The 14,624-nt window shown below is 50.7% G+C and overlaps 1 protein-coding gene across 1 annotated transcript in view; it reads right to left on the reverse strand.

The window, feature by feature from the left end:
• Nucleotides 1-606: 606 nt before the first annotated feature.
• Nucleotides 607-14,624, reverse strand: part of col6a4a (collagen, type VI, alpha 4a) — a 51,516-nt gene continuing 37,498 nt past the window's right edge. The window contains exons 21-43 of the mRNA XM_070965986.1: nt 13,938-14,000; nt 13,603-13,668; nt 13,311-13,364; nt 12,991-13,026; nt 12,800-12,862; nt 12,642-12,704; nt 9,685-9,747; nt 9,415-9,477; nt 9,283-9,333; nt 9,138-9,173; nt 8,731-8,793; nt 8,587-8,649; nt 8,352-8,387; nt 8,217-8,253; nt 8,119-8,130; nt 6,812-7,305; nt 6,560-6,650; nt 5,089-5,742; nt 4,904-4,988; nt 4,044-4,198; nt 3,098-3,268; nt 2,504-2,551; nt 607-1,024 (exon numbers count right to left, since the gene is read on the reverse strand). Of these exons, the coding sequence (XP_070822087.1) occupies nt 849-1,024; nt 2,504-2,551; nt 3,098-3,268; nt 4,044-4,198; nt 4,904-4,988; nt 5,089-5,742; nt 6,560-6,650; nt 6,812-7,305; nt 8,119-8,130; nt 8,217-8,253; nt 8,352-8,387; nt 8,587-8,649; nt 8,731-8,793; nt 9,138-9,173; nt 9,283-9,333; nt 9,415-9,477; nt 9,685-9,747; nt 12,642-12,704; nt 12,800-12,862; nt 12,991-13,026; nt 13,311-13,364; nt 13,603-13,668; nt 13,938-14,000 (2,643 nt within the window). The 3' untranslated portion in view covers nt 607-848. The remainder of the gene's footprint in view (nt 1,025-2,503; nt 2,552-3,097; nt 3,269-4,043; nt 4,199-4,903; nt 4,989-5,088; nt 5,743-6,559; nt 6,651-6,811; nt 7,306-8,118; nt 8,131-8,216; nt 8,254-8,351; nt 8,388-8,586; nt 8,650-8,730; nt 8,794-9,137; nt 9,174-9,282; nt 9,334-9,414; nt 9,478-9,684; nt 9,748-12,641; nt 12,705-12,799; nt 12,863-12,990; nt 13,027-13,310; nt 13,365-13,602; nt 13,669-13,937; nt 14,001-14,624) is intronic.

The following is a 14,624-nucleotide window of genomic DNA, read 5'->3' on the forward strand; positions in this document are numbered from 1 at the left end:
ACCCCGTCCGTCCTCCAGCTCCCTGCAGCAGCTCCAGTCCAGTTCGATGCTTCACACAAACATTCAAACAAAACTCTGAGTCTTATTTTCACAGTTTGGTCGTCAGTTCCTGTTCCACACTCAAAAAAATGACTCCGTCTCTCCTGGAGGACATTCAGTGCTGCGCCCGCCTTCACACAGCTGACCAATCACAGCGTGAAGACGACGTCACATGACAGCAAAACATCTTCATACCCGACCAAAGCTGTGAAAGTAAGACTCAGACATTTTCTCATGTCGTCGAGTGTTGTCTTTTTAAAAATCAGCTTTATTCGTAAATACATTCTATCGCTAACTTTAGAAAAAAAAAGTCTTTAAATACACGAAAAGAAAACCAGGAACATGTTTGCAAAGGTCAAATCTTTGCCTGAAACCTTCGGGTTCGTAACGTTTGTGGATTTACAGTAAAAGGCTGAACTGTTCTGATGCTTTGAAACCACGCCGGCCTCCGCCCGCTGCACTGACGTAGCACCTGAAACTAAAAGGAACCTGAAGAAGAGTTAAGAGTCTGACGAGCGTCTCGTGTTGAAACGTGTTAAAGTTGGTTTTTAAAGGACTTCTGAGCTGCTGTGAGGAAACAGGTCACGCACCTCGAAGGAAGAAAACCAAAGGAAGTGGTCTTCGTCACGAGTGAGGGGACGCTGCTGACCCTGGGACAGTTTCAGCCAACGTCCCCCAACAGACTCAGCTGAGAATAACGGTTTTCATTCACAAACTTTGGCGTTTTTCCTTCAAGACGCGTGTTTTCAAAGGCTCTGCTGATTGGTGTACAGCGGTGATCTCGTCCACCTGATCCGGCGGCGTCCTCCTCATCGACTCTTCGTCAGACAGAGGTCCTCGCACTCCTCTTGCGTCTTGAAGCGGTTGCTGTTGCCGCCGCAGCCACCGTACCAGAAGCGAGAGCACTCGTTCTGTTCCGTGTCAAAGAACCACACCATGGTGTAGTTCTGGCAGCCGCCCTGGTCCTGGCTCAGGAAGCAGCTGTCTGGACGAGGCGGGACAAAGACGCAGGTTACAGCGAGACAGTCAACATCACCCAGACACGAAGCTTTCACACTGATGACTTTCAGCTCTTTACTCTCAGCTGGTTTTCTCGCCTGTTTGATCAAACTCGTCTGTAAGTTTCACTTCCTGCTGATCATTTTCTAAAATCATCCGTCAGCTTCCAGATTCACTCCCTCCCTCCCTCCCTTCCTTCCTTCCTTCCTTCCTTCCTTCCTCCATTTGTCTTTGGCTTCAGTTCTTTGTGAAAATCAGCTTCTGCAGGTTTAAACCTCACAGTCAACATCAGTCTGTCTCCTGGGGACCAACTCGGGGTGGGCTAAGCTAGGCTAAGCTAAGCTAAGCTGAGTATTTCTCAGGGTCTGCAGGCCTGATGGTCCAGTATGTTTACAGTGTTTGAGTCTGTCCAGGGGGGACAGTCCTGGAGAGGCTGGGTGCTGGTCTTGGCAGGGAGGCTGAGCAGACCAACCAGTCAGTCTTCATCACACTGTGGGGGACAATGAGCTCAGTCCACACTGAAGACGAGCAGCAGGAGATTCAGCCTGATCAGAAGAGCTTTAACAGAGGACTCGATGAGGAAGACTTGATGAAGACTGACTGGTTGGTTTGGCTGATGAAGCTCCAGTGAGGAGCAGCACTCTCAGCTCCTTTGAACTGTCCTCTGTACTGTCCTCTGGACCTCTTCTGTACTGTCCTCTGAACTGTCCTGTGGATCTCCTCTGAACTGTCCTCTGAACTGTCCTCTGAACTGTCCTCTGAACTGTCCTCTGGACCTCTTCTGAACTGTCCTCTGAACTGTCCTCTGGATCTCCTCTGAACTGTCCTCTGAACTGTCCTCTGGACCTTCTCTGAGCTGTCCTCTGAGCTGTCCTCTGTACTGTCCTCTGGACCTCTTCTGAACTGTCCTCTGAACTGTCCTGTGGACCTCCTCTGAACTGTCCTCTGAACTGTCTTCCGGACCTCCTTTGAACTGTCCTGTGGACCTCCTTTGAACTGTCCTGTGGACCTCCTCTGAACTGTCCTGTGGACCTTCTCTGAGCTGTCCTCTGAACTGTCCTGTGGACCTCCTCTGAACTGTCCTCTGAACTGTCCTGTGGACCTCCTCTGAACTGTCCTCTGTACTGTTCTCTGGACCTCTTCTGAACTGTCCTCTGAACTGTCCTGTGGACCTCCTCTGAACTGTCCTGTGGACCTCCTCTGAACTGTCCTCTGAACTGTCCTGTGGACCTCCTCTGAACTGTCCTCTGAACTGTCCTGTGAACCTCCTCTGAACTGTCCTCTGAACTGTCCTGTGGACCTCGATGTCGACTGTGATGTTTGTTTCATGTGCAGAAACTCTAAAGTCTCTCCAGACTGCAGACGCTCAGCAGGACGTCTCGCGTCCTCTTTGTGGTCCACGAGCTCAAACGGGCAGAAAACCAGTGGAACACTCTGAGAGAAACCAGGTTCTTCTGCTTTTTACCTTTGGAGGCGAAGCTGGCGAGCTCGGGCCGCGGCAGGATGTTTGGATCTGAGAGGGACGACAGTGAGACACAAGCTGCAGGTGAAGGAGCGTCCTGGGCGGCGTGAACACACTGCAGCTCTCTGGATTTTCATTCTGACGTTACTTCATTAAGACTTTACGAGCTCACTGACTGAGCTCGCACCACATCAGTGAAGTCAGAGCAGCAGCTGAACCAACACCATTACCATAAAGATTAATGGCTGCTGTGCCGCCACGTGACATCAGCAGGAGCTCCACATGAAACTCAGCTGTGCTTCCAGTCTGATCTAGATCCGTCTTAAAGTGTGTGAAGGTGCAACTGATGCAGGAACATGCAGCCGAAGCTCCCCATGCAGACACTTGAGATAAAAACACCACCGAGCGCATGCAGAGCAGAACCAGGATCTGACCTGAAATCAGCCTCCGGTCCAAACCAGAGGAGGAGGAAGAGGAAGAGGAGGAAGCTGTTAATGTGAGGAAGGATGAAAGTGCTGATGAAGCACTGGTCTCGCTGGTGTTAGTCCACAGACCCCTGCTGGTCTCAGTGTGTGGGCTGGTGCAGTCAGGACTTACTATGGCCGCCACACGTCCGGAAGCATTCGTTTTCCGTGTTAAAGCGGTTGGCGTTACCGCCGCACCCGCCATACCAGAAGGGAGAGCATGCACCGATGTCTTTGTCAAAGAACCACACTTGGACATAGTCGTCACACTGGATACCAGTGTCAGCCTCCAGCTGACACTGGGCTGAAAGCAGAACACACACATTTACTGCAAACACTACGAGGGGTCCTGCGGGCGGCGGCTCGTCAGCGTCAGCTCACACCGACGTGGTAACGAGTGATGATGAGAGGCGTCACACGACCTCATCTCTACTTTAACGATTAGCCTGAGAGTGAGTCTGAGAGCGCGAAGAGCCGCCGCCACAGGAGGACACATGCAGTCTGATGAGGAACGACCGGAACCAAACACCGACGTGGATCATTCCCGACAAACAGAACAGAACAAAGACGTGCGACGGCAAACTGAAAACTGCAGCTTTGAGGCATCGACGGTGATGACGGTGAGGCGAGCCACACGGGATGGACATCAGTCCGTCCTGTAGGGGGCACTAGCAGGGCCGAAGACTGAGGCCTCTGATCCTGGACCGCTGCAGAGCTGAACCAGCGTCCATCATTTCCACTGGGGCCGGGTTAAAGAGTATTTCTACTGTGTATTTGTATTATAATCAGAATGATGTCACTGCATTAATTGTGTGCTTCTGTGTATTATTCAGACTCTGGTGACGCTCGCTGCCTGTCAGGACGTCAGAGGCTTCAGCGTTCAAATAAATCATTCTGCATCAAATCTGCAGCTTTTAGTTCAATTCACAACGAATCAGGTTCATTTGATTGGCTGACAGAGTGTGTGTGTGTGTGTGTGTGTGTGTGTGTGTGTGTGTGTGTGTGTGTGTGTGTGTGTGTGTGTGTGTGTGTGTGTGTGCGCATGTGTGTGTGTGTGCGCATGCGTGTGTGTGTGCTACCGTTGAGGTTAGCTCCAGAGAGGACTCCCTGTCCGTCTCCTCTGCTGAAGATGTCCAGCTGGTTGGTCTGAGCCTGGCCTCCTGTCTGCTCCTCAAACCTCTCCTCCACCTCCTCCGCGAACTCCTCCTCCTCCTCCACCACCGGCAGCCCCTGACTGGACACAGAGGAGCCAAGAGTCCCTGATTCACCACCACTGACATCTGAGTTTCCTGTTTCCTGTCAGTGTGTGTCTGTCTGTCTGTGTGTGTTTACTGATGTCTTTGTGCTCAAATGTCTAACAGAGACACCAGCGTCTGAAACTGGTCCAGTACAGACCGAGGAGGCCTGATCCGCCGAAGGTGTTTCTCCCTGACGGCTCAGCTGGTGTTCAAAGCGTCTGACAACACGATGCTGCAGAGATAAATCCTCAGCTGGTGTGTCGCTCTGGCCAAAGCCACCAGACTCCATTCAAAAAAACAGTAATTTAACATCGTAAAACACGCTTCATTCAAGCTCGACAGAAACAAAGCAAACTCATGGAAACCTTCTCAGTTCATCTGTCTCTGCTCCACCAATCAGCACTGACTGAAATAACCTCTGAATTCACTGATTCAGGAGAGCAGAGAGAGCGAGGCGACGTCAGGGAGGAGGAGACGACAGCATCCAAGTCTGGCGTTATTTTCACTGGACATGATGACCGCAGAGACTTTAACATGTCAGACTTACTCACATTTCACAAATTTAGAGTCGGTGATCAATATCAATGCCAGTAATGTTTCTGCTGATCGATTAAATGACTAATGAGCTCATTTTCAGCTGTGCAGCACTGACTGAACGTGTCCCTGTCATGGTCAGCAGTTCTGCAGACAGTGGAAGTTACCTGGTGAATATCTGTCCTCCATCTTGGTCAGTCAGCTGGTCACACGTCCGTTTCAAAGAGGGAGGAGGATACAAGGTCATTCCCTCTGAAATAAACAGACGACTCGCCGTTAAAGCACAGAAACAGACCCAATCAACTCGACCTCGACGGTTTCTGGAGATGAAGATGAACTGATGCAGTCTTACTGTTGACGGCGCTGAGGAAGACTCTGATGAAGCGCTGGGCGTAGCCCTGCTCCTCGGCCTTCAGTCTGCCCAGGTGGATCAGGTGCTGCTGCACAGGAAGACCGGCCAGCTCCTCCACCTGCGTCCGGTTGTAGCGCTCGCCGACCGTCACCACAAACATCGCCACGCCCTCGCACTTGGCCTTCAGGGACATGTAGCGCAGCTTAGCTCGGTCCTCGTAGGCCGTCTGGGTGCCCACCACCGTCAGCAGCGCCCTCTTCCTCCGCGGCTGGCCGGCCTTCAGGAGCACCTCCCTCAGGGCGAACTCCAGCGTCTGTCCCAGCTCCGAGGAGCCGCCCTGCTGCTGCATGGTCTGGATCAGGTACCTCTTCATCAGGTCCTGGCTCTGATAGGTCTGCAGGCCGAACTCCGCCTTTGCAGCCTGGGTGCCCCCCTGCTGGACCACCGCCACCCGGGCCTTGCTGCTGGGCCTGCGGGGCTGCGGGGTCACGGCCAGCTGTTCCACCACAGAGCCCAGCAGCTGCTGGACTCCGGCGTACTCGTCAGCCTGCACCTCCCTGGAGCCGTCCACCACCATGACCAGGTCCAAGTCGACCTCCTGAGGCTGCACTGGTTCCTGGATGAAGGCGCAGAACTCTGAACGTTTGCAGGGATCTGAAGAAACAGGAAACAGGAAACAGACCCAGAAACCTGCTGAATGTCTGCTGACCCGGTGACACGGACAAAAGCTTCGCTAGGCTCTACTTAGCGTCTGTTTCCCTTCTCACAGGAACATGCAGACGATAACGGCCATCACAGTAAAGAGTCGTGTTTGAAGCAGCTCCTCGATTTCAGACAGAAGAAAGAAAACAGTCAGCATCTGCAAACTGTTGATTTTACTGAAGCTAGCTAGCTAATGAACGTTAGCTCTATGAGATGTTTGAACATACATGTTTTTTTCACACCACGTATTCATAAACAGCCATCTGTTGGTTACCTACGTGACATCATGCTACCAGACTGAGGCTAATGCTAACAGGCCAACAATCATACCCGAAAAACACGGAAACAAAGAAACAACTTTGTCCTTGACGTCGTCATTGTGGTTTATTTTAACGTGTGACACCACAAACTGAGGTTAGCTCATAATGTGCTAATGCTTGGAAGTAATGCTTGTTTACCACTGTAGATAATGTAGCAGGTAGCCAAGCATGCTAACATTTGTAGCTAACGTGAGAGCAAATGAACCCACTCTTTACACTTCAGCTCTTTATTAAAAAACACCTCCCATCTGTTTGCATGCAGAGGAGGGTAAAATGATCGACTCTGACCAGGATTTGTACGAATATCATTTATCTGAATATCTGGAATGATGACAATCAAATAAATCCTGATTTTTCACTTTGTCTGAGCAGCGCACAAATCAAACATGCTAACCTGAAGGTCTCTGATGTCTAGAAATGTCGATCCAAGCCGAAGCCTCACAGCTTACCGTAACAGATGGCACAGTTCTTGACCCTCCCCAGGTCAGCAGCCATGTCTCTGCCCAGCACCGTAAATATGGAGTTTCCCGAGTCGTCGACCTGAGAGGAAACAGCAGCCGCCGTCAATGAAAGACACCTACAAAGACGTCTCAGATCTTCACAGCCATCGCTCAGGCAGCAGGTGGTGAGCGTAACCAGAGAGGCGATGGCGTGCAAAGGGGTCGGACTGAAGTCACGGGTTTCCTGTCGGACGGACTCACCTCCATCGCTCGAGCAATAGCGGGAGCGCTTCTCAGAGAGACGACCGCCGGGACGATGTTGAGGCCGCGGAACTCCATCATGGCCGTCACGATGTCCTCAGCGTCCTGCGTGGGCCCGCCAGTAAAGAAGACGGCCACCTTCCTCATCATCGCGCCAGCTCGGACACGCTTGAAGACATTCTGACCCACAAAGCGCATGGCGGCCCCCAGATGGCGTTGGTTGGACGTCCTCTCCAGGGCGATGTTCCTCACGGAGTCGATCAGCTGCGATTTGCGGTGGTAGTCCTGGAAGCGGATCAGGTACTTGGTGTAGGCGCTGTATCCCACCACGGCGACGCGGGCACCCGTCGGACAGTTGCTCTCAGAGATGGCGATGTCCTCCAGCAGGGCGAGGAGGGCGGAGCGCTGTCTCTCGAAGGCCGCCGGGCTCACGTCCTCCGACATATCCAGAGCGAACACCAGCTCGGTGGGGTAGGCTGGGCACTCTGATCGATCTGAAAACCAACGAAGAAGTTAACGCTGAGCAGAACGAAGAGAGCCCACTCAGACCACAGTCGGTCTTTCTCAAGCTGAGATCAGGTGTCAGACAGACCAGGTGTGGTCAGGAGCTTCGTGTGCGGCCATTTCCTCATCAGGACGTCACTAAGAGCGAAGTCACCAAGCAAGTGTCCTGACTTCACACCTGCATCGATAACAGCTCGATGACCCCGAGCGATGAGGTCTAACCCAGGAAAGTGAAGAGACTGAAGAACTGGAGCTGGAAACCCTCAAACGCCTGATCAATAAACCATCTTTTATCTTAGCACTCATAAACATCAGTGTCCGGAAGTTTGAAGTGATTCAGAAATCGTCTTTCCACTACAGAGTGTGTCCACCAGAGGACACTGACAAGCCGTCACGCTCTCGAATATCTTCATCATTCTTTAATAACCAAACTCTTAAAAAAGTGTTTATGACTTTATTAAAACTCTGTCAGATCCAAGACCAGCGGTTCGTACTGAGGACGTAGAAATTTACCTGAGACTCAGCAGTGCTTTGAGCTAAATGCTAACATCAGCATGCTAACATGCTTGGAATGGTAGCATGTGGACGTTTCGCAGGTATAATGTTTCCCATGTTCGCTGTCTCAGTTTAGCATGTTAGCATGCTAATGAGCTCTTGACACAAAATCCGGCTGAGGCTGATGGGAACGCCACACAAACTGAAGAGGCTGGACCGTGGCTTCTTTTCTGGCGATGATGTCACTCAGCGGCAGTTTTCTTCTTCTACTCACCGTAATGTTGTGATTTTAAAATGGAGATACGTACCGAAGGAACAGGCTGTGGAGGAAGAGAAGGAAAACATCTGTTAGAGCTGAGCTGCATCGATGGACGCTGAACAGCGAGTCTCTGCCTCTGACACTTACCACAGTTTTCTCGGATGAAGGTGACCAGCTGACACTCCTGAGGAAACAGGAAACGCGTCACGTATGAACACCGACAATAACGTTTGACGTTTCCCTGAATGTGGGCGGATGAAGTGAGTTTTAAGGTGGACTTACAGTCATGGCTGTGCTTCCAGGAGGACCTCTGGTGCCCTGTGAAGAGTCCAAGATGAAGCATTATTATTATATTATTACTTCAGCAAAAGTGATGAATTATTATATAATATTATTATTCAGTCATCATCAGTTAAGGTGGTATGAGGAGTCTGTCTGGATTCTCTGGCTCTTCACTGATGATGATGATGATGATGATGATGATGATGATGATGATGATGATGAGGGTGGTACTCACCCTGTGTCCTGAATATCCCGGTTCTCCAGGCACACCTGATTCTCCTGATCTGCCCGAGTTTCCCTGAATCAGCAGAAATAAACATCAGCGATGGAGCAAAAACACTGTTGGTGAACTCAAAGATGGCCGTCAGGCGACACTCACGCCTCGCCCCGGGTTCCCTTTACGTCCTGGATATCCTTTGGGTCCCTGCAGGCCGTCCTCACCCTGAACACAACACCAACACTCAGTAAGACGTGTGGACTTCAACGTGCTTCCTGTTTCTCATAATCTGTCTTTTCTGAATGTCCAAACACGGACAAACAGTCACTTTGACTGACTGAACAACAAACACAGGCGTGTTGTTTCCTGCCGTCTGTGACCTCAGCGGCTCAACACGTCAGCGTGAGCACAAATCCAGGATGTCGTCCATCATTCCTCGTATACACATGCACTTCTTTGACCTGAAACCAGTCGCTCTCTGAGCGTCGCTGAACGCCTGATGATCTACTCTGTTTAACGTGTAAGTGATTCTGGATTTGATCTGATCTGCAGTCAGCGGACGGACTCACCGGCAGACCGGGGTAACCGGGGAAACCGGAGTCTCCCTGTAACGAGAGGGAAAAGACCAGTTTACCAAACTCATGTTTGTGTGAGCGTAAAGGTGCTGTTTATTTATTACTTCCTGTTAAACTTCCTGTTCGAGATCTCCTCTACCTTGACACCTCTAGGTCCTGGGAGGCCGTAACCGTCTCTGCCATCCTGACCCTGAAGCAGAGGACAGACAGGGACGGACATGAGGTCCAGTTTCTATGATGGACAAACACAGCGGACGTCTCCGACACTCACCGGCATTCCTCTGGGTCCCAGTGATCCCGGAGCACCTTTATCACCTGGATCTCCTGGTTGGCCCTTCAACAACAACAACAACAGTTTGTTTTATTTCCCCGTCATGTCCAACGTTTGGTCCATGTCAGCAGACAGAACGAGACATCAGGGCTTCACTGATTCGCTTTTGAAAACGTTGAAAAAAAGAGTCAGAGGAGTTGAAACCCTCATCTGACTGAACATCCATGTGGTGCTTAAACACGTCGTAGGACAGGAAATGATGTCACGCACCTTCTGTCCGTTGGAGCCACGGCGTCCGGCTAAGCCCGGGTTTCCAGGTGTCCCTGGTCCACCCTGCAGGAAGACCAACAGAGTCAGAGCAGAACTGAACGGACTGTTCTCACCATCGGAGCGTCCCTGAACGCATCACCACAAAGACGAGAAGGCTTAAAAACGTCCACTGGACACAAAAACTGGAGCCGTCCTCAGCTTATCTGCAGGTCCAACTGTAACTCATGTCCAAGCTTCTTTCTGCATTTTGTGGAACATTTTAGTTTATTTTATGTGAAAGGAAACTAAGAACAGAGAACGAGCAGCCAGCAAGCTGATCGATCTGAACCGATCAATGAAGTGGACGTTTATTGGAGGGAAACACCTCAAACAGCAGCAGCAGCTCTGTGGGAGTTTATGAGCAGCAACCAGCGAGGACGTGTCTAATGTCCGTCCAACAGAGGACATCTGCAGGTGATTGAACACCCACTGTGATGAGCAGAAGCATGAGAGGACGATGTTTATGGAGAGATCATGGAAGTCATTTGTGTGTCTTTGCACTTCATTACTCTCCAAACACTTCAGACTGCAGTCTGAATCTAATGGACGCTCACTCTGAAACAAGTGATTCAACACAAGCAGATCATTTCATCTCAGCCTGTTTTCATAAATTAAAGCTCCCTGACTCATAAATACCAGCGGAGCAGAACAGAACAGAGCAGCAGAGCGACGGCTTCACCCTGAACTTCACTGATTTATTCTCACACTGAGCTCCAGCGTCCTCCCACGCAGACCACGGCTGACCTGAGTGTTTACTGTGATCCTCAGTTACTGTAAATTCAGCATTCTTCACTTCAGAGCTTCAGCAGATGTTTGTGCAGTCTGTCTGTCCCTCACTTCAACGCAAAACGCCTCAACAGCAGCAGCGTCGCTCTGCTGTCGCCGTCAGGACGAGCATGAGGACGAGCATGAGGACGAACATGAGGACGAACATGAAGACGAGCATGAGGACGAGCATGAAGACGAGCATGAGGACGGACATCAGGTCAAGCATCAGGACCAACGTAAGGACAAACATGAGGACAAACATGAGGACGAGCATGAGGACAAGCATGAGGACGAGCATGAGGACCAACATAAGGACGAGCATGAGGACGAGCATGAGGACGAGCATGAGGACGAGCATGAGGACCAACATCAGCAGCTCAAAATAACTAAAGGAGCCAAAACTAATAAAGCTGCAGTCTGATGACAACTGAAATAAAAAGCTAACAGGAAGCAAAACGCAGATTAGAAATGAATTCAGTGAACGAACAAAATAATCAAGATTAGATTAAAGACAAAGAGAAACATGACGGATAATAAAAACTGTAAATGCTCCTAAACTATCGAACAAAGACCTGACAGAAGAAACACACTGAGGACAGACAGACAGAGAGGACGGACAGACAGGCAGACAGACAGCACAGACAACCGGACAGGCAGACAGGAGGACGGACAGACAGACAGACAGACAGACAGACAGACAGACAGACAGACAGACAGACAGACAGACAGACAGGCAGGCAGGCAGACAGGCAGACAGACAGACAGACAACCAGACAGGCAGACAGGAGGACGGACAGACAGACAGACAGACAGACAGACAGACAGACAGACAGACAGACAGACAGACAGACAGACAGGCAGGCAGGCAGGAGGACAGACAGACAGACAGGAGGACAGGCAGACAGATTGAGGCTGGACTGAGCTGCAGCCTCTGTCTGTCCCCAGCTGGTCTTTTGGACAGACTTTCTCTCTGAACCTGATCTGTGGCTGATTAATTTAACGAGCTCCACAAGGCTCATAAATAAAGATAATTAGAAGGCGGGACGGGACGTTGAGAGACATGGACAGACTGAGACTGAGACAGTCAACATCTACAACAGATATTCTCCATCTGAAACACGGCTTCGTTTCTTGTTTTTGTTGTTGTTGTCCTTGTTGTCCAGGTCAGACATCTGAAGTGAATAAAAGAGGGACAACGTCTCGGCCTCCTCACTGGAAGCAGAGACCAGCTGAGTCCCAGACGCCGGGGACAGCAGCGGTGCCCTGATCTGCTGAACGAGCGTCCCTGCACTCGTCCAGCGTTCAGGATAATGAGGCTCTACACCCACAGAGTGTCTCAGAGGACACAGAGGAAGGTCTTCAGCTCGGCTGCTTCTGCAAAGCGTCTGCAGGGATCTGCATTAGCGCTGTCCACATATTTTTGGTCATACAGCACAAAGCAAAACTGTTATGAGCCACAACGTGACGTCTCCACAGGCCGAAGCAGACGACCTGCTGGACTCACAGATGAGAGCTATGAGCGTTCAGACGGAGCCTCGGTGGAGCCTTCGATCCGACGCCGGCCGATAAACTGCTGCTGACTCTGTGTCCTCAGAAATATTTAACACTGAAGCTTCCAGAGCTGCACAGACAGCGAATGTCAGTCAAACGTCCAACAGCAGATTCCTGTGTGGAGACAAAGAAACAACAGAACACAGAACCTGATCCTCATCCTGTCACGTTCCCTGTAAAACCATGTTTTTGAGGAACACACAGTCCTGAGGCGGTTTTAAAGCAGCCGCTCTCCTCTTCTTCATGTGTTACGAGTTTAACGCTTCAGCATGTCCAGCTCAGCGTCTCTGTGCGAGTCCCTCATTGAAGCTGAAGTGATGATGCCTGAATCAGCTCTTCTGGTCTCTGCCGTCACAAACCAGCACAGGACTTTCTGTCCTTGTGGTGCTTTAAATCCTGTCCTTTGTTTTGTCTCATTAAAGAAGCAGCGTGTCTTTCGTTGTCTTGTAAAGTGGAAGACGACTCAGGAGCTGATCTTTCTGTTTCTTCTCTTATCGCTGAAAATCTGTCAAACTGCACATTTTTCACATTCCTGACAGACGTGAGACTGCGTGTCGCCCTGCCAGCTGGTCTGAGGTCAGGTGACGTGCGGTACTGACCTGAGGTCCGGGAAGGCCGGGGATTCCTCTCGGTCCCGGCTGACCTCTGACCCCTCTGCTCCCCTGCAGAAAGCACACAGATTGACGGACTCTTTAGTCTCAGAGACGAGCTGAACTCTGATTATAATCTGGCTCCAGGGAGTCCCGCCCTGACTCACCTGTGGACCTGAAGCACCTGGGCTGCCCGGGAGTCCCAGAGCTCCTGGCTGTCCAGGTGCGCCCTGCGGGAACACGCACACACGCATGCGCGCGCACACGCACGCACACACACACACACAGATGAAAATGGACGCTTCAGTGTCTGCTGGTGTGTGAACCAGGACGAACAGCACTGAGTGTCGTCTCGTACCTTCTCACCAGGTGGCCCTCGTCTTCCATCTGGACCCTGGACAGCAGGACAGATTCACAGAGACATTTCATGTATTAGTCAGTGTGACATCATCAACAGACTTGATTAATGATGTCACAGACGCTCTGGCTGAGTCACGAGGGACAGTATTTGTGGACAGTCTAAGCGCTCTCGTCCATGTTTACGCTGCTGGTCGTCACTGATTGGATACACAGACCAAACTCGTGCAGTCGGTTTTATATCCACTGCTTAAACTCCTGAGATGTGCTCAGACGGTCAACAGGAACCCAGATGAGAGCAAAGGAGGTCAAAAATCTCACCGGGTTTCCCACGATTCCGCTCTCTCCTGGCCGCCCGTCCACTCCAGGTATGCCCTGTGGATTCAAACGCATCACGTTTCAGCAAAGTGATGAATTATTTTCATTTCATTTAACAGGACGTTTTCACAGGATCTGAACCAAGAAGCACACGAGTCACTGAACTGATCCAAAAATCCATCCGTCCTCCAGCACTCAGCTGATCATCACTGGCCGCAGAAACAGATCAGCTGATCAACCTTCAGCTGATCATCGCTGCCTCACAGCGTCAGCGTCAGAGCGAGCTCTTTCTTACCGGTAAACCCGGGTTCCCGGGGGCTCCTTTGGGTCCTGGGACGGTGTTATCAGCACCTGGTTCACCCTGCAGGACGAAACAACAGGACGCCGTCTGAGACAGAAACTCTGATACGAACAACAACCAGTGAGTGCTGTGATGCTGATGTGGATAGTTCGACGGCACGTTTGAGTGAGAGAAGACGAGATGAGATGATAAAAGTTAAGTTTAAAGACCGCAGAGGACACTGAGGACCAGAGACAGACGTGGGGAACGTCCACCCCACCTGTCTCTGCAGCACCCCCATCAGGACAAACAGATGATTCTTCTTAAAGGGAGAAAACGCTGGGACTCACCGGATCTCCTCTCAGACCTCGCTGTCCTCTCACGCCCGCCTCCCCTCTGATACCTGGGATGCCCTGAGGACGAGAGTTCAAACCGTCAATCAACCAGCCGGAGGTCAGAGGTCCACGCCTCCGAGCCTCACTCTGTCATCACAACGTGACGGCCTCATCTGATTGGACCGGACGGCTGAAGGGGGATTACTGACCGACTGATAACAAAAACACCAACGAACGATCGAACAACACAAAAACAAAAAGCAGAAAAACAGACGAGATCACAGCGAAGAGTGTTCATGTGACCAGAAACTGAATTAACTGTACATGAATACAATGTAAGTATTACGATAGACAGCAGCACTACTACTAATACTACTACTAATAATAACACAAAATAGTACTCATCAAACTTTAAATATTCAGTATTTTTATGATTATGACTGAGTCCAGGTATTTAGCTGAACGTGAAGATTACAGACAAATTAAACGTGTGAAAAACTCATCCTGAATGTTCAGAGGAAGAAGCTTCAGCTGCTCGTCCTGCTCATTTTCACTGTTTCCTGAAACCTGACTGAAAATCAAACCCTGAGCAATCGATGAAGGTGATCGAACGTGACCAACAGACTGAAGGAACGTGTGTGTGTGTGTGTGTGTGTGGACGTGTGTGTGTGGACGTCTGTGTGTGTGTGTGTGTCAGTCGGT

Source organism: Chaetodon trifascialis, chromosome 7 (assembly GCF_039877785.1).
Source record: "Chaetodon trifascialis isolate fChaTrf1 chromosome 7, fChaTrf1.hap1, whole genome shotgun sequence".
Classification (NCBI taxonomy): Eukaryota; Metazoa; Chordata; class Actinopteri; order Chaetodontiformes; family Chaetodontidae; genus Chaetodon; species Chaetodon trifascialis.